This window comes from Ylistrum balloti, unplaced genomic scaffold, assembly GCF_031769215.1.
Source record: "Ylistrum balloti isolate Yb309-2 unplaced genomic scaffold, AGI_CSIRO_Ybal_v1 Utg369830, whole genome shotgun sequence".
NCBI classification, from domain to species: domain Eukaryota; kingdom Metazoa; phylum Mollusca; class Bivalvia; order Pectinida; family Pectinidae; genus Ylistrum; species Ylistrum balloti.
In genome coordinates this window covers 177,694-196,606 of record NW_026781993.1, presented here as the reverse complement: position 1 = coordinate 196,606, position 18,913 = coordinate 177,694, and the positions used below count along the sequence as shown (strand labels likewise).

Genomic DNA, 18,913 nt, shown 5'->3' with positions numbered 1-18,913 from the left:
CAGTACAACACTAACACCGGACATATATACACAGTACAACACTAACAACAGACATATATACACAGTACAACGGTAGCACTGGGCATATACAGACAGTACAACACTCATAGTTTGTGTACTGCCCGGTATCGTTGGCATTCGGTGTATCATGTTGTGTCTGACCTTGAAGAAGATAAAAAGGCTTGTATATGTATACTGAAACACTGAACCTTGCAACAGGACCAGCACATTCTTAAACCTCCGGTCAACAATCACATTGTCATCATCACTGAACCAATAGTTCAGTGTTCAAACGTATTTTTGTCTGATTCTTTGTATAGTTTTCATCCTCATTAAATGGACTTATAATATCTAGTGCAAACCGGTTTAGAAAGAAAATGTTCATAACTTGACATAGTTGTGTTACTTTTGTCCACAGTATGATGATCTTTGAGGAGGGTGATCAAAAGTAGAAGAAGGTGATCCTCTACTGAGTTGGGGGGAGCAAATCTGTAGATTTCCTACATTTGCTAAAACGTGTACTCCGTCCATACTATATATTCCTCTTCACTGAGATGGTAAACATCAACGTCTGCAGTAGTTTGGCTACCTGCAGATAGAAAATTACTCGGTTCGAGGTCATTTATCACAAGACCAGCTCAGTTTTTTTAGATTAAGTTCTCGCGGTTCTCTCGTCTGTAGGCCTATTGTCAGTCAGGGATGTTTATTGCAAACACATGCATCAAGTGGACACCACATACCATAGAAAAAATATAGGGTCTATTCTGACACGCCAAGCCATGTTACGTAACTTACGGGCCTCCTTTGCAGAAATAACACGCCTTTTATCCGAGTTCCCTCCATAAAACAAACTATCAATAGAGATATATACTAGTTCGCTGGTTGACATAGAGTTTGTGTAAGACTCGTCAACATCATGTTCTATGTCATCTGGAGTGTCAGCGCTACCAGGTTTACCAAGCATTGAATGTAATGGTCTATGTTTGAGGTAGCTCTTGTAACTTTTCCACATTATATTCTTTCTTCGGATTTTGCTGTAGCCAGTAATTATGAGATAAGTATACATGTTGTATCTGAGATTGGGACCCTTGTCGTAATTTTTTTCTATATGGTTTTTGCAACCATAACCTATGCACATATTCACCATGGATATTGAGTAGGGAAACTTATTCAGAAATCAGTAGCTGTTAGTACATATGGTTAATACCGGATATCTGTCATACATGTAAGTGAGCTTTCTAAATATAGTATAAATGCACATGTTTTCATAATTACCTTGTCTTTTATCGGGCGTCAGACAAGGTTAACATTTCTTACTTTACATGATTATAGTTAAAGAAATTAAATTAAGTGATATCCATTCATGTTTTATTTCATTCAGTCTTAAGTTACTGTAGTTCTTCAAAGGATAGATCACTATTGTAGAATGTATATTTGTTAGTTATTACTGCTGCATATAAAGTGGTCAAGTATGATATAAAAATAGAAAACACATTTACAATTAACAAAAAAGAAAAAGCCCCCCCACCATTCCCAAAAAAAAAAAAAAAAAATACAAAGACAAAAACAAAAATATGGGAAATTGTGCTGAGGGTGTGTTTCGCATGGTAAAAAGTGTTAGCTTTTCAAAATAGCATTCCTGTATCTGCCAGTTTGTTTTCATACCCGTCACTCAACTGTACGACTATCAGTAGTAACAATCATTGATACAGTTATAACGGTTTATCTTTATGTTTCCACAAAAGGCAAAATAATAAAAGAAATCGAAGTGTGAGGGACAAACATTGATCCCTCTTTTTACTCCAACAGGTACATGTCGCCAGAGTCTGGAATTATGTATGTTATGCATTGTGTCATGATTGTCATGGGTGTTTGAACATGTTAAAAAAATGCACGGAAAAGACGAGAATTATTGAAACAAATGCAATTTTCCAAAAAGTATGCTATAAATCGTGATTATACACAGTTATTCAGCTCTTACCATTTAGGGGCAACAGTGAAAATATAAAAAAAACAAGTATGATGTGATCTAGTAATATGTAATCAGTGAATTATTTGTAGCATCAGCACGATATCATATATATCAAAAATGAAAAAACAAAATTTAAAAAAAAAATAAAAAGAATAATGTCTCTGTTGAGCATGGAATCAGTTTCCTGATACTACGGAAGTCAAGCACTCAAATATGTATCTGCGCATGTGTAGTGAAAATAAACTTGCACCACGAGGCTGTTGTCATGTGAGTGAAAATACAGTTTTTAAACGTGTGAGAGCGATCGATGTATAGATGCGAGTAATTTGGGCATCTCAAATAATGTTAGATTAACCACATGCATTGCTCATGTTGATAAACGTTGATTAATCGGTTCACGTGATATATAAGACATATGTCATCGGTTACAATCGGTGTCGTTTGGAGGGAAATTCAACCACTGTGTTTCAGATGAGGTCATATGGAAGTTCAAAACATTAATTTTCAGTGCAATAAGTATGTGATTGATGAGATTTTCGTGAGCCGTAGCATGCATGTACAGTTTACAGATTAGTCCAAATATTTACAGATGTATGTGTACAAATTTGTAGTATGTTTCCGTAATATTTCAATGCACAAAATGATGTTGATTTCTATCAGTTGTCTGTAGAATTACAGTGTATGGCGTATTTACAAGAAGCCACCACAAACCATGTTAAAATGCAAATTGTTTGTACATTAAATTTAAATGAAGCAATCGTTTGCCCGTAGTATTCTTGTGAAATACCAGAATCCATGTATATAAATACACATATCAGATGAGGATGTTGTCGCATACATGTATTTAACATTATACGTATACGTTTCAGTCTTCAAATTTTTGTCTCCAAGTAAAAAAAAAAAAAAAAAGATGGCCGAGGGTGATCATTCTCCAAAGAAGATATCAAAGAATGGACCCTTTGAGGAAATAGTTAATCCTCACAAGGAAGGATTTAAATTCAGCGAAGAACCTTCTCTTGAAAAAATGTAAGTGTACTTGAGGATACAATCTTCAGTCATCAGAAGTCAGTTAAAGAAACATGTTCAATATACATATATACCTTAGCAGAAAATATCCTAAACTAAATGACACAATACATGATGATGATGATGATGATGATGATGATGATGATGATGATGATCTGGGTAGTGGCAATGTTTTGATCTTTCAGACGAGAACTCCAGTCGATATTTGCTAAGGAAAGAAATTGGGAACAGTACCACACTCCTAGAAATATTTTACTTGCCTTGGTCGGGGAGGTAGGCGAACTGGCGGAAATATTGTAAGTTTTGAATTTTTTTGTAAAAGTTGAAAATGCTTATTTCACAATTTCACGTGAAATAAATAATCATCATGACACATGCTTTGTGACCTACATCATGAAGTGTGGTTATCAGATAATGTTCAAAATGAATCGTTTTTGATATACATCTTTACCTTAATTCATTGATTAATAAACTCTGTGTTTAATTCGGTATAGTAATGTATGTTGTCTTTCCTCTAACAATGCTCAAAGGGGCCGAAATAACGATAACTTAGTTTTATTGTGTCATTATGAGAAACTGTTCATGTACTCACTTAAAGATTCGAAACAAATAGTCAACATCACTGATCGGATATTCTGATATTTTTTGTTGTAGTCAGTGGAAAGGCGAAGTAAAGGAAGGAATACCAAGTAAGTTGATTCATAAAAAACTTTATGCATATTACTTCTTCTTACATTGTGAAGTATATGTATATGTCCTGCATTTAATTTACTCCTTGAAAATAAATTGACATTTTTACAAATACCGTGACTCGTTTCATAAAGCTGGTCGGATATGTAGGACCGGGACATTGTACATTGTATGTATATACTTTAAAGAGTATATGTCTTCTTAATGTGCTTACTGGCAAATTCCATGAAATGCTGTTAAAATCATTTTGATTCATTGAAGATTTGCAAGAAGTACATTGCATTTATATCGACTATAATTGCGCTAAGAAAATACTGTTTTATTTACCAACATCACTTTAGGTGTTGTAGTAGTTAGTTTTCTCGCTTCATTGAATAAGTCACGTTCTCTTACACGATTGGGCAGTTCCAATAAATGGAACAGTCGAATCATCGAATGACTGGCGTGAAACAGAATGGCGTAACGAGACCAGTTTTAATTATAGTTGTATCAGAATTGTGGAGAACAAAAGTAAATGGACGGCAGTAGAAAGACTCGTTCTCTTCCCAGACCAGAGAGTTTTTGTGTAAATATTCTGTTTCACTAACGGTATACACTGATGTTATAAAATTCTTTAAAATGCAATGTCAACGCCTTAACCATCGTCAAACTTTATTTCCTCCCAAAGGAGTTATTTTGTCCTCATGTGTTATTTAAGGGTTCATCATGCGATTTAGTTACAAGGTTTCACAGGACAGGAAAGTATATGTCTTTTAGAACGCTTCTTTTATCTATCTAGATTTTACGGACAAGGAGAGGACACACGTAGGCCAGGAAATGAGTGACGTCATGCTTTACCTAGTTCGTCTTGCTGATAGGTGCCATGTCGATCTCCCATCAGCGGTACTCAGCAAGCTTGAGCAAAACAGACAGAAATATCCAGTTGACAAAGTGTATGGAAAAAGTGAAAAATACACAGAATATCAATGACTGGAGTCCCTTGAACCAATTTAATTTGCTGTAAACTGAGAGCCGATATGACAACAATTCGGAAGTCGACTCTGCCAGGTTTCCCAGGAAGCAGTGACAATATCCAGGGACTACAGTTTTGATGTAAAATATCCGTCAAACACATTTACCAAATAGCAAAACAGAAATAAAGGCAATGTAGGGTTAAGATTTATTTTAAAAATTCGGATAGATTTATGAACAATCTGAAACCAATATTTTGTTGGTTTGATAATATTAATGACAGAGTAAAATACAAAGGAATTCATCTTTACGAGTCATTCCATTCTTCAGCTGTATTGATGAAGGAATGATTGTTCTTTGGAAGCCGTTTACTGTTGACATCGTCAAAAAAGTGCTTTCATTTTCGGGGATTGACTCGGATCGGTCCTGACCATTTCCTGGAAGTTTTTTCACCACAAGGGGTACAGGGTGGCCTATTACAGTGGCAACCAGGTTTTCGTGTTCGTTTGGCTGAAACGAAACAAAATACATCAATTTAGGAATGAGAAACGTTGTTCCAGGTAAAATATGGACAAGAACAAGCGGTATTACAAGTAGGTACAGTGTGCTAACAATATGGTACGAGACTGTGATCAATTAATATGCTACAAAGTGAGTTAATTACAATAGGACTTACAGATGTGATACGAGTCAATAACTATTGACTATTCCATTGTACATTGTATACCACCGAGATGTGAGTCATTGCGGACTGTACAACACGATGAGAGAATGTGAGTCATTGTGGACTGTACAACACGATGAGAGAATAAGTACAAGCAATAAAATACGGGTCAATTATGATATTATATGATGATTTAATATGGGCTAGTTAGAGTATATTACTGTAGACTGGCATAATGCGTTGTGAGTCTATGGCGCGAGCTAAGTTGAGTGTCCTTGAGCAAGACACAATTGGCCAGCATGTGATTGATGGGCCTTTTGTATGTTGTTCATTGATTAAAACACCAGGTACTTCAAAAATACTCCGACGCTAATGACCCTGGCTGTTCACGGGACGTTAAATCCCAGCGCAAACAAACAGAACTTAGTTAATGATTACAGATTTAAACACATTTTTATATAAAACTAAAGATGGCATAATTACATTGTACAATGTTACATCAGTTCATACATTCATGCAATCACATGCAGATACATTGAATATGTATACGCTGTTCATATAAAGCGATGCTATGATTTGCACGACATGCAGTGAACCATTGATTATATATATGATATAGTGCCACGACTAAGTGTACAATTTAGCGGCTCCATGAAAACCATTTCATAGCCGGAAGCAGTATGTCGTGAATCGATTATCAGACGTTCTGCGAGTGCAAAATAATATTGGCTTTATACTCATATACAAACATAACGATTGGAGTACATATAATTTCCTTACAATCAACTCTAGTATTGGTGATCATCTTAGCAGTCAGCGCCCCTCCCTCCTCCTCCCTATGAACTCGTAACATTAATGACATATCATATCCAGCATTATAAGGAACGAACATATCGGTGATTGATTACGTAAAGATTTAATTAAAACTCTGCACAACGAAACCTTTTCCTCTTGGAATAACGTTTTACCTGGCTAATGGAATATTTAATGATTTAGAAAACATGCCATGCGCTGATCTCTGCGTATCATGGTGCATACATACAATTTTAGGTATGCAAATTATTTTGGATGTAATTTTTTTTATAATAAAAGTAGCTTACCAGCTTGTGCTAATCCTCCATTATTGATGATACAGAAAGATGATATAATGAACAGTGTCAGACACACTACCAGGTACGTATGTAGTTTACCCATCTCGTCAGTGAGTTGTGAAAGCTGAAGTTATGCTTTATACAAGTGTGTAAACATGATATGTTCAGCTACTGTGACGTTTCCTGATAGATAAATCAAACTTTAATTGTAATTTTCCAGGAAGTGTTACCCTGATCCTGGTTTATTCCCCGATCCCAGTTTCATGACAGTTCATTTACAAACATTTTTGAAAGTTTGGAAGAAAGGAACACGTTGCATTTTTTTCTGGATAAAAAGGGATTTTGGTATGTCAGATTTTCTTTTTCTACTTATCAGATAAAAACATTGTCTCTCTAACATTGTACAAAAGATATACAAGTGAAACATATTTTCATGGCAATTTAAATCTTGTATAGTAAAAGCCAAATAAAGAAACTGTACAATCGTGTCGTCCTTATAGGACTCGTTAGTGATTCTAGGGGTCTGAATTTTATCACAGCTACTTGGTGATAAAGACCAGAATGGCTTTGTTATGAGTGTTGTAAATTTTTGATGACTGAACCTGTAATAACTACTACCTAGCAGAGTTATGATTGACTTAGGTTCATTTGTGACGTCATAACTTCATTTCGTCAAATGCATTGTGATGTCACCAACGAAAGAAATATTGAGCGAGAATATCGCTAATTTAGATTTCGCAAGAACGCTTGAAAATACAGAAGTTATGTAATAAGTTTTACATGTGTTTCTATTTCATATTGAATTTGTCAAACTTGTCATAAGATTTTCATTCATTAAATGCTGAATGTTAAAGTTTTTAGACTCGTGTTTTGATTCTCATAATCAAACGACACTCAGATAATATCTTGTGTTTCCGTGATCGCTCCTCATCTTATAATCGTGACATCACTAGATTGACCTTTATCGAAAGAAATTGAAGACGTTTACCCTTTTGAACGTCTATTTTTTCCCTGATATTCTTCCGTGTAACAGCGTGACACTACCCAAAACGGAAATCTTTTAAAGAGAATTGCATAATTTTACTACGTGGTATTTCAATCCTCCATTTTCCTCATTTATATTTACAAATAGATACCTTCGGTTAAGTTCGGCATTCATTTCCTGTTATGTGTAAGTAGCACGTGTGTCTATGAACAAACTGTACGGTTCCAAAAGTGGAACACCTCGTAAATTCAGTTCGTTTAGAGGGACGACAGATATAAAGCATGCAATTCAAAATATTTGTTCTTTATCTAATGAAATTTTACATACTATCTCATTAGTTTTAGTGACTTTTCCATCAAAAACGTTAAATAACGTGATGGGATGTTTGTATTTTTGCCTGGCTTCTTTTCCGTTTTTGCCACAGATTGAAAATATGATAAGCGACATAGAAGACACTGATAAAATTGTCCATAATTATTCATAAAGACCATACATTTTTTGTTTAAAATATGCACTGCTCACTTGTACCTGTATATAAAAAAAAATTTCAGTTTAAACATTGCAAAGTGTTCCTTTTGGGTAGCGTCATGACCTAATTTTCCCTCTCGGTCGATTTTCGATATCACAATTTCATGTTTATTAAAAAAAAATGTTTTACATCTGCTCAAATTAATTGTATCCGTAGCAATCGATGGCTATTTACTTGTGTCAAAAAGTATTTATATGGAAAATCCATATTTTCTTATAGAAAATTATACTTTGGTGTCAATATTAACAAAACAGAAAGAAATCGGAAGGATGTTGTGACATCAGAAACCGAGGGGAATTTTAGGTGTGAAATAAGACTTCCCTATCACAAAAAATCCACTTTCATATTAAGGAAATATCGTTTGATGCAGAAAGATTATTAAAATAGTTTTTGCTTTATATCAGGAATTCGGCGTTGTGATATCAATAGCTAAGTGATCAGGGGGATTATATATGTTCTTTCTTCTTCAATCTGACATGAAGTTTTTGAGTTGATTATTATTATTATTAGGGGATTAACGTCCTCAATTATGGCCTTTAGGCCTTTCATAGGACGATTTTGAGTTGAAAAAGTACAACGTTATATAGCCCCTTGATTTATCCTATTGTAAGGTGGCGCTGTGGCGGAAGTCAGCAGACGATACAATATGGCGGACGGCGACTCCAGAAAAGTAAAGTTTCTTTCCAAAATTATATGTTAAAACTTGAATTTCATCTTTTTCGTGTATGTTAAGTTAAAACATATATCCTTTTTCATTTCAGGTTCATTCATCTAATGCTGGTAAACTTCGAAAAGTGTTCTACGACAAATATAACGGTAAATGTTACATCATATGATCTGATGCTTTCACTATTTTGGATTTCTTTCCATTTGAAAATGTTACGAGTTGTAAGAATGATGTCGTTCATGTGAAAATTGTCTTTCGGTTATAACAACATTCCATTGGGACTGCCGCAGCAATACCAACACGTTAGTTGTTTTTGACGAGAATGTCTCACACTTGACATCTGTCTATCAAGATATATACTTCATGTCTATAGCCGTCACTGTTTCTTTACGGACTTTTAAAGAGACTTTTAAAGACTATGTCAAGTACTGGTACGAGTTTAAGCATAAGCTACAGGGATACATTACAAATGGCGTAATATATAAGATGGGTCGCATATATAGGTGTATGTGTATATGCAACCAATCTCGTTTATCAGTGTTTATATTGTTATCATTATAACTAATCCGTGTGCTTAAATATTACCCTAACAGCCCATCACAAGCCATTAGACATTTTGGTTTAATGTAAACATCATTTAATTACAAGTTGTATATCAAAACTACAATAGACATAAGTATTAAGTAGTCAAAATTTGGAAACAAGATAGGGTAACGTATATCTACCCCACCCCATTGTCATTTCTTGGACATAATTGTTTATATACATACATAGGTACATAATGTACCCTTATTTGTCAATACGATCATCTTGCATTACTGAGAAGTAACTCCATTGGTCTAACAAAAACAAACGTCATGGAAACTTGAGATTGTCATTGAATAGTTAATTTAATCATCATTTCCTGGGAGTGGTACAGGCATCCCAACTGATTTTGAATAAAAATCCCGAATTTTTCAGAAAATGATAATAATGGTGTGCAGTGGAGAAATTTAGTCAAATCATAATCTAATGTCAGGTCTATCACATACAGTTTATTATGAAACAAGCAAATGAACACTATTGTGAGTTAACTACAATCCCTTTCATTGGATACAGTTATTCTGCGGGAAGATTATGATCGGTTCAGATACATATCTGTCACTTCGGACAAACAAGCAAGATTTGGTTGATTGTATCATTGTCTGTTACAGTGTTCATGTTGGTGTTGACTGTGAGGTAAACTGTCATAATTATTGTTTACATCCGTGCCCTGTCGTCACTATCGGAAGATATATAACATGTCTCAGGTGGTCGACACTCCCATACCTGTAGATGCTCACCCCTTACCTAGCCTTTTGCTTAGCATTGCTTACTATGTACGAGGTCGGGCTATTCCAGACTGGGATGCATGCAGTGCCAATAAATAAATGTAAACATAATATTTGTGTGTTTAGGTTGAAGAGAGAGAGAGTCAGGAATCAGAAACTATATATTCATTTGATTTGATCTGTAGATAAGACAATCCTTTCGTAGATCCATTTTAGTTATGAAAAGTCCATAGAAAGCAGATTTTACCATAGAAATGGGATACCAGGTGGTACTGGTCTGAATCAATAAATGAAAATATATTCATTAATTTGGTATAGGATTCACCACATATCATGCCCAAAAACTGCTACCAGACTTCATCAAACATCATTACATTGTCAACTTTCAGTCATTCAGACAGCTCTTTAGCTGTCACCGAGATCAGATGTTGAATCCCTAAAGATCAGCTTCAGAAACACCTTCATATATACTAACACGAAAAAGAAACGCCGGGTACACTAAATATACTACAAATGATTTATTGCTTAGCCTAGAATAAGGACACTCGGTCAGGTTGATGTGTTGTTCGCGGTCACTAGGTACACGTGTTTAAAATCACACAATACCTGACCTCCACGCTCCGTGCGAGGCACGTGCTAAAATACAAGCATCCTGTGCAGGGGAAGGTCATTGAGTTCGCCATTGGAAATTTACAGTCTATTTGATACTGTTCAAGTATTCGGATTGATTTTTCAAAGTTTGATTCGAATTAAGCAATTTACATCCATGCCACGATTGACAGAGGTCCAGCGGGGACTAGCTATAGGAATGCTTTTGCAGGGTCAGGGCCAACTTCAGGTTGCTGCACATTTTGGTGTGCACATTCGGACAATTCAACGTCTTGTCCAACGTGTGCGAGTGACGGGGAGGGTCATCGACCGACCGTGAAGTGGATGTCTGCGCGTCACGACGCCACATCAGGATCGGTTTATATGACTTTCTCACTTATGTAATCGCCATCTCACAGCTACCGAAACTGCAAATAACACTATAGGCAGTCATAACCGCCATATTCATCCTGATACGGTTCAAAACCGTTTACGCGTCAATGGCCTGAGAGCACGACGTCCCTATGTTGGTCTGCCCCTAACTCCTGCGAGTCGCCAACGCCGATTGGCTTGGTTACAAGCACACTTGCCCAGAAATTTTCCTATGAGGCAATGGAGACGGGTATTCTTCACTGACGAATCCCGGTTTACTCTCTACCGTTCGGACGGGCGACGTCGTGTATATCGACGTCGAGGGGAACGTTACACCGACGCGTGCGTCGCTGAGCGGGATAGGTTTGGCGGTGGTTCAGTATGTGTTTGGGGCGGTATCTCCAATGGGTTTAAATCACCCCTGATCGTGATTGACGATAATTTAACCGGCGTAAGGTATAGAGACGAAATCCTTCGCCCAGTTGCCGTGCCATGTGTGCAAGCATGGAACCTGATATTCCAGCAAGACAATGCCCGGCCCCATGTCGCTAGAGTTTGTCAGCAATTTCTTGCCAACAATAACGTAATCCCAATCGATTGGCCAGCATTCAGTCCAGATTTGTCTCCAACTGAGCATTTGTGGGACGAATTGGATAGGAGAGTTAGGAGACGTCCAAATGCCCCCACTAATCTGGTCCAGCTCACACGTGCCTTGCATGAAGAATGGAATAACATCCCAATTGCAAGGGTTAACACCCTGATGAATTCCATGCATAGAAGAATCAGGGCTGCGACAGCTGTGCATGGAGGACACACAAGATACTGAAATGTCCGGCCGTGTTGCGCAATACAAGTAGGGTCATCGCTAAAAGGGGGATATTTTTGGCATAATTAGCATTGATAATCGATAGAACCTTCAACAAATGGTTCCAAACAGATGAAATTGTATACAAAAATGAATGAAATAATGTAACATTAAATTATATCATTTAAAAGAATCTTTTTAGGTTACACAGTGTTTCTTTTTCGTTTTAGTATATATGACGTGTGTATATAATTTAACTACATTGCTTAGTAATCATATACGGACTTCTGTGTAAATGTAAGCTTTATTTCTTCCTTACATTATCCTGTCAACTTGCAGCTCAGATTTCAGAAACTACTAAAACAAATCTATTTCATTTAGTCTGGCTGTAATGGTCAGGAATAATTTAGAAATTTAAAAATTCATGACTATAGACCTGTAACTAGTAAAAGAGTAAGACAATTATGCAATAGGACACAGATATCAGATTTTTTTTCTCTCAAGGCTGATTCTGCATTTTTTACAAGTATGTATTAAGATGAATTCTTTAAGCCTATCCCACAATTTCACTCAAAAATGAAGGCAATACTTTTCTTTTCAGTATTGTTTTAGTAAGCTATAATGCTGTATAATTGTATTAATCATTTGATTGTGATCAGTTATTACTAGTCTAGTCTTAGCTTTACATTGAAAATATAAGGAATGTTTCTAAATTAAAACTTCAATTTTATTTATTTTCTTGTAGTCACAGATTTTGTTGAGAAGAATCTTTATGATCAAAGAGATGTCGACAATGTGGCTTCAAATGATTTATACGTCCGACAATTTATCAGAGACTTTGAGACATTGGAAGAGGCAGCAAACAGACTTCATGAGACAATGAAATGGAGAAAAGAATTAGAAATAAATGGTAAGATATCAGGATATATAGAAATTCATTGCAAAAAGTATGTCAAGGAACCCTAAATCAAAATTTAAAAATGCAGACATAATCACCATATATGTTTGTATGTTTAGATATATTATGGCAAAATGCATGTCTATGTAAAGGACTGGCAATGTTTCTAACTTGCCTGATTTCATCAGGTCAACCTTATATTGGTTGTATCATGACCTTCTCAAAGTGTGTTAGATGCTAGAATCATAAAATATTCCTTTACCATGTTATATTTAAAAGTTTTAAGTTAATTTTTTTATCTAATATCATCAAAATAATATTCAAACATAACATAGAACATTTATTTTTATCTTACAGGTAATATGTATACTGTAGATGTGATAACTATATGTTATAATTGATTATAACTTCTTTTTACATTATCACCTTTTAAAACACTCTGTCACCCTTGATTTTGAAGTCCATGATCATGATGAGATATAATTTGACAAGAGGTTGGCCTCACTGGGCCAGTGGTTATAAATCTTGGTTACTATTCAAAAAAGATCATGGAAATACTAGATTATGAATTATTTTTCAAATCTAAATTCTTCGTGGCACTGTATCATACATACTGCTACAAATATCATTTGATGGCTATATAATATAGAACTTGTAGAACTATTAGCAGTGATTTTAGGACTCATTATTTCTTCGCTAATGTACATTTTTGTGGGACTCACCCACACTGCACATTTTTGGAATCCGCTATATCCCTTGAATATGAGAGAACTCATCAAAATTTCAGAAGTTATGTTGGCAGGTAATCTCCCTAATTACAGTGCTTTCTATCATACAGTGAAGGTTACATATGCTATTTTTATTTATTTTTTTCCCTCTAATTTTCATAATCTTGCATGAATCAAATTTTACTAGCCATGGGTTAATCTTGCAGCAGGTTGAAGCTGGTGCTTAGATTTTACATACATTCTGTTTTACTGTACCACCGAACAAGTTTGGTACGTTTACCTGATATTGTTTATTAGTTAACTTTATATTTTATTAATATATAAGATTTGGAGTTCTTGATGTTGAATATTTTCTTAGTAGTAAATGTAATTCAAAAGCTTGAAGACATTGCTCTGCTCTTTATTTCAAGATGTGATGTGTAGGCATATTTTGTTGCAGATTTGCGCGAAACAATGTTTGACAGATGGATATTTGACGTTGGAGCAATTTTTTGGTGCAACCATGACAAAGACGGCAGGAGAGTTTGTAAGTTACGTGTACAACATAATACTAAGATTATTTGCATATCATTGAAGAAAAATTTAAATAACACATAGGTAACAAAACTAAAAGGTCTTATACCATGATGACTCAGTCAGTAGCAGTCTATTTTGTATAAATTTAAGGTCTCTGCCACTTGGGACATTAGGGGCAGGGCCCAATATGTGAAAGCACAAATTCTTTAAAATCCTTCTTTTTTTGGAACTGAAGACATCCTTGGTGAAGAGTACTTAGTTTTGCACCAATAGTGCATCTTTTGCGAGAGGGGTGAGTCTATTGGAGGGAAACGGATACAAGTGTTTTAGATACCTTTCCTTTAGTTTGAGTCAATGTCAGCAAATAAACCAGGTGAATGATATAGGTCCCATGGGCTTCTTTTTTGTGTTATCAATCAGAAAAAAGAAGTTCTGTCTGGATTTAGCTTGTTGGTCTCTCTGTTAGACTTGAGAAGCATGTTTAAGTTGATAAGACTTTTGTGCCATTGTAATTATGCTGAATTAAATTAAAATTAAAAGGACTTTCACTATCAGATTAAGGAATACGACAATTTGATGTTTTGAAGTCGGGGCCCACAACCCCTTAATTATAGAGTTATTGACCTTTGTTTAATTTTCTTGTCTAGAGCATAACTTTGCTTGCATTCAAATTAGGATTTTGTAAATTGGTGTATACATTGGTCATACAAAGACGATGTGCAGTGTAGCAAAGTCAGGACGTAATACCCATTCATTACAGAATTATTGCTTTTTGTTAAAATTTTGATTCCAAAAAGTTCTTAATGTGACAACAGAAAACTACTCTCATGGTAGCTGTAAATAATAGTTTACAAATACCAATTTGTTTTTCCAGTGATTATCAGAGTAAAGCTACATAAGAAAGACACTGAAAAGCTTCATGGAGTTAAGAAATTTTTTGCATATCACCTTGAGGCTATTTATAAGGAGGAGCCAACAAAAGAGATTGTGATGCTATTTGACATGTCAGAGGCAGGTTTGTCAAATTTGGTAAGTAACAATGTTGTTAGTCTAGTTTCTATGTGATAGTCCTGAATCACCTCCTCAGAGTACACATGCGCTGGCTTATCCACAAAACCTTTTTATCTGCCCATGTATTCATTGAAGTGAAGAAATTTATCGGAGGTTGGCTTGATACCAATGTAAGAAAAAGAGATCAAATGAAGGGTTTGTTACATTTAAATTAAGATGTAACTTACAGTCCCTGCTCATTGTGCCATATCAATATACTACATGGCAATTTACACAATATTTGAGTCAAAATTTGTAACAAAAAAAGGAAAAAAGTAAGACTATGATCAATAAGTAATTATATGCAAAAGCAATATGATATTAATGATAAAAGAACAGATATTACACAACTCCTTGAAATTGCTATATACAGGAAGTTTTGCAGGAAATAAACATAAGAGGTTCAAAACTGCCAGTTACATTTCTTATTTCTTAAATGTCCTGTAGGTAGCAATATATCATTGGTAATCATGTGTGAAGAGATGTCATCCTTAATTTTTACCTTTGTTAGACAACCATCTGATGATGGTGGGCCATTAAAATTGCTCTACATCCATGGTCCGTGGTCCATGGGCCGTCCGTTGTTCATGTTTACAATTATTGTTATCGCTTTTTCTTGAGAGGTCCTTGATGGATCTTTCTCAAATTGCATATGTAGGTTCCCATTTGTCCCTTGTTGTGCCCATTTCATTTTGGGATTGATAAAGAAAACAAAATGGCCGAGGGGCATCTATCTTTGATTTTTTCAATGAAGTTTGTTATATCTATTTCTTGAAAATTAAGAGATGAATTTCTCTCAAATTTCATATGTAGATTTCCCTTGGTCTCTTATTGTGTCCATGTAATGTTGGAACTGATCAGGAAAATAAAAGGATCGAAAGGCAGCCATCTTGGATTTTGATTTAGAAAGTTTGTTATCGCTTTTTCTTGAGAACTACTTTACAGATCTTTCTCAAATTTCATGTATAGGGTTCTTTAGGTCCCTAGCTGTGCCTTTTTGAATTTGGGACTGATCAGAAAAAGAAAATGGCTGACAAACAGCCATCTTGGGATTTGCCTAGTAAAAAGTGTTATTTATATTTCTGAAGAAGTACTGAATGGTTATCTGTCAAATTTCATGCCTGTGTTCCCTTTGATCTCTCCTTGTGCTTGTTTGCTTTTTGAACTGATCAGAAGAAACAAAATGGCTTCCAGGTGGCCATTTTGGATTTGGCAAGTAAAGATTATCATTTATTTCTGCAATGGAATGTTCAAATGTCTTATCATTAAGAGTTAAAACAGAGAAGAGAAAAGAAGGGAAAGATCCAACTTTCAAAGAGCATATAAGGATCAAACAATGGTGGACGGCAAGATCCTTCTAGTATTTCTTGTTTAATGAAATATCAATTGAATACAATTGAAGTACTTACTATTTTGCAAATTACTAACGTAAACAAAAACCCTGATAAAACTAATAGTGGATGATGTTAATATCTATTATAATTATTATATATTTTAATTGATTAGAATACTATTACAGATTCTGAAATTCTGTCCTATCATTAGCAGCTGCTATGTAGTGATTTTAAGCACTTTATGTTTATTGCAGGACATGGAATTGATCAAATATGTGATCACTTGCTTTAAAGTTTATTATCCAGTTCTTCTAGGTAAGTAAAATTTCTCTACCTGACCTCCATGAAGGTAAATGAAATCATCTTTATGGCTTTTTGATACATTTATAAGCCTGCTAGGTAAGAGAAAGAAGATACTGTAGGATCATATAGGTGCTCAAAATACATTCTGCTGTTCATGATCAGTTCTCAAATAAAATTTTAAAATGCCATTGTTGTATGCTTCAAATGAAGATAACCAAATCCACTAGATCTGCTCTGCTTATTTGTTACTTTTGAATAAGAATAAACTGTTCAGTTATAATTCCTTTTGTATGACCAGAGATGTAATATTTGAAATATAAAAATATGAAAGTAAGGAATTGTTCAGTTTCACTTTAATTTTGGCATATATATTTTCATACCATATATACATTTGTTGTTTTTTTGTGGATTTATTTAGCTAGGCTCAAATATTTGTAAAAGAATCATATATTTATTTGCAAAATAAAAAGACAACATATTAATATTTTCCTGTTTGTGAAAATTAACCAACTTTAAATATTTCTATTTATGGTAGCAGATTATATCAAAGAAGATTCCTAGATGAAGATTGATTTTAAAATCCATATTCAGAGCTTAAGCTCGATTGATCTCAACATTGCATAGTGTTTGATTGTTCACTATTTTTTTTTGTGTTGAAATATTTTCTGTTGTCTTTCAGGATACATGTTGGTTTATGAGATGCCCTGGTTATTCAATGGTAAAGTATATGCTTTGTGTTTTGTAATTTCAGGTATCAAAACTTTCTTATCTTATTTCTAAAAATATTTTTCTTTAAAAAGATAGCAAAATTTCTGAATAGGGTGAAAACTGACTGTCAGAAAAGCTATATGTAACAGAATGTGGTTCATCATATACAATGCCATCCGAATCATTCTGGGCAAAATTCAGCTGTCTAGCTTGGAATCACTAGCTGTTAAAGATCAAAATGCTTGATATAATATCTCCTTCTTCCCCTTTCTCTCTTTCTACAGTGAATGAATAATGAGTTGAATCTAAGATTAGCAATTTTGATTGGTAACAATTTGCATGTTATTTTGTTTTAGCTGCTTGGAAGATCATCAAAGCCTGGTTAAGTCCACAGGCGATAAAGAAAATCAAATTTGTAGGCAAAAGTGACATCCAGGAATACATCAATAAGGACCAACTCATGGAACACATGGGAGGCACTGTGAGTTTGTTGCTCTTTAACATCTAATCTCCATCAGCTGTCATTGATTATCTCAATTTTCTGAAATTGCCAGCTGATGCAAATTAAGAATTTTTAGTGATGAAATAGAGAATATGAATGCCAGACTCATAAAATAATTTCTGATTAATGATCTACGGAATTCTAAAGGCTAAAATAATTGGAGAAAAATGAAAAAAACACACAATTTGAGATAGGGCCTATATAAAATGAGGTGAATATAAGGAAGGAAAGTCACTGGTTATATTTCTTTAGCTACTGAATGCATATTTCTGTAGATCACATGGGCTACTTTAGAGAGCTAAAGTTATTGCAGGTTTTGATGGGGAGAGTATATTGTTAAAATGCTTCAAATGACATTTACAAGTCCTTGAATAAATAGCTTCATGTTATATTTAAGATTATGGAGAAATTACACAGTTAGTAAGCAAACGTCAGCATAAAATACATCAAAAACATTGAGATTTTGGAAATCAGACCCTTGTAGTTGTGTGTAATCCCAGTAAATACTCATCTATTGAATATTGTGCTGTTTTAAAAATATTCTGCGATGTGCTTCAGATTTATGAGATATAGTGTATTGCTTGTATTTACAAGAGTCACATTGTTTTCTTTTTAGGACAAATTTGTGTTTAAATATATCCCACCAGATGAAAGGGGAGAGGATGAAAACAAACTGAAAAAAAGGGTGAGTTGGCATTCTTATTTTCCTCTTTATTCAATGGATACTTTATCTTTAAATTTTTTACAGATTTGATTAACTTCTGGTATACGTTGTTCATGATTATCACTTTAAGGTGTCCTCAACCTTGCAGGCACTGATCAACAATGTTGAGGGACTCACTCTATTGGAAGTATTTTTCTTGTACAATGTTTTATGATAAGGTATGATTCTGATAAACAGATTCAAATTTTGTAATAAATAAATCCTTTTCAAACTTGATATATGCTGGATTAAAGCAGCACAGTCAATTATTTTGCTGTTGTTCCGTATACAGTGAAACCCACTTATTATGATATTTTATTTTTCACATCAAAATATTATAATATCTAGTATATTTTAATAACTGGTACATGGATATTATAACCGAGCAGGCTATTTAGGTACTAACCAAGAGCCGAAGTTAACAGACTACCACAATAGTCAAGCCTATTACTAAATAAAACTATGATGGAAAGCAATGTAATTATAATATTTGTATTTTGTAACCATTAAAATCAATATGA

The 18,913-nt window shown here is 34.5% G+C and overlaps 2 protein-coding genes across 2 annotated transcripts in view; both read left to right on the top strand.

Annotated features, from left to right (window-relative positions):
• The first annotated feature begins 2,882 nt into the window (after nucleotides 1-2,882).
• LOC132545176 (dCTP pyrophosphatase 1-like) lies at nucleotides 2,883-4,834 on the top strand. Its single transcript, XM_060208851.1, has 4 exons — nucleotides 2,883-2,998; nucleotides 3,184-3,294; nucleotides 3,653-3,687; nucleotides 4,467-4,834. Exons 1-4 carry the CDS (start codon nucleotides 2,883-2,885, stop codon nucleotides 4,655-4,657), a joined length of 453 nt encoding a protein of 150 aa, XP_060064834.1. The 3' UTR covers nucleotides 4,658-4,834.
• A 704-nt stretch (nucleotides 4,835-5,538) lies between these two features.
• LOC132545181 (motile sperm domain-containing protein 2-like) overlaps nucleotides 5,539-18,913 on the top strand; it is a 28,935-nt gene continuing 15,560 nt past the window's right edge. Inside the window, exons 1-9 of the mRNA XM_060208858.1 lie at nucleotides 5,539-5,622; nucleotides 8,670-8,724; nucleotides 12,396-12,560; nucleotides 13,716-13,802; nucleotides 14,667-14,821; nucleotides 16,431-16,491; nucleotides 17,159-17,197; nucleotides 17,544-17,668; nucleotides 18,306-18,374. Of these exons, the coding sequence (XP_060064841.1) occupies nucleotides 5,539-5,622; nucleotides 8,670-8,724; nucleotides 12,396-12,560; nucleotides 13,716-13,802; nucleotides 14,667-14,821; nucleotides 16,431-16,491; nucleotides 17,159-17,197; nucleotides 17,544-17,668; nucleotides 18,306-18,374 (840 nt within the window). The remainder of the gene's footprint in view (nucleotides 5,623-8,669; nucleotides 8,725-12,395; nucleotides 12,561-13,715; nucleotides 13,803-14,666; nucleotides 14,822-16,430; nucleotides 16,492-17,158; nucleotides 17,198-17,543; nucleotides 17,669-18,305; nucleotides 18,375-18,913) is intronic.

Bases quoted from the DNA above. Each gene is read 5' to 3' on its own strand.
- LOC132545176 (XM_060208851.1), top strand. From the start codon at position 2,883: ATGGCCGAGGGTGATCATTCTCCAAAGAAGATATCAAAGAATGGACCC. The intron at 2,999-3,183 runs GTAAGTGTACTT...TTGATCTTTCAG, and splicing joins GAACCTTCTCTTGAAAAAAT to ACGAGAACTCCAGTCGATAT. The intron at 3,688-4,466 runs GTAAGTTGATTC...TTATCTATCTAG, and splicing joins AGTAAAGGAAGGAATACCAA to ATTTTACGGACAAGGAGAGG.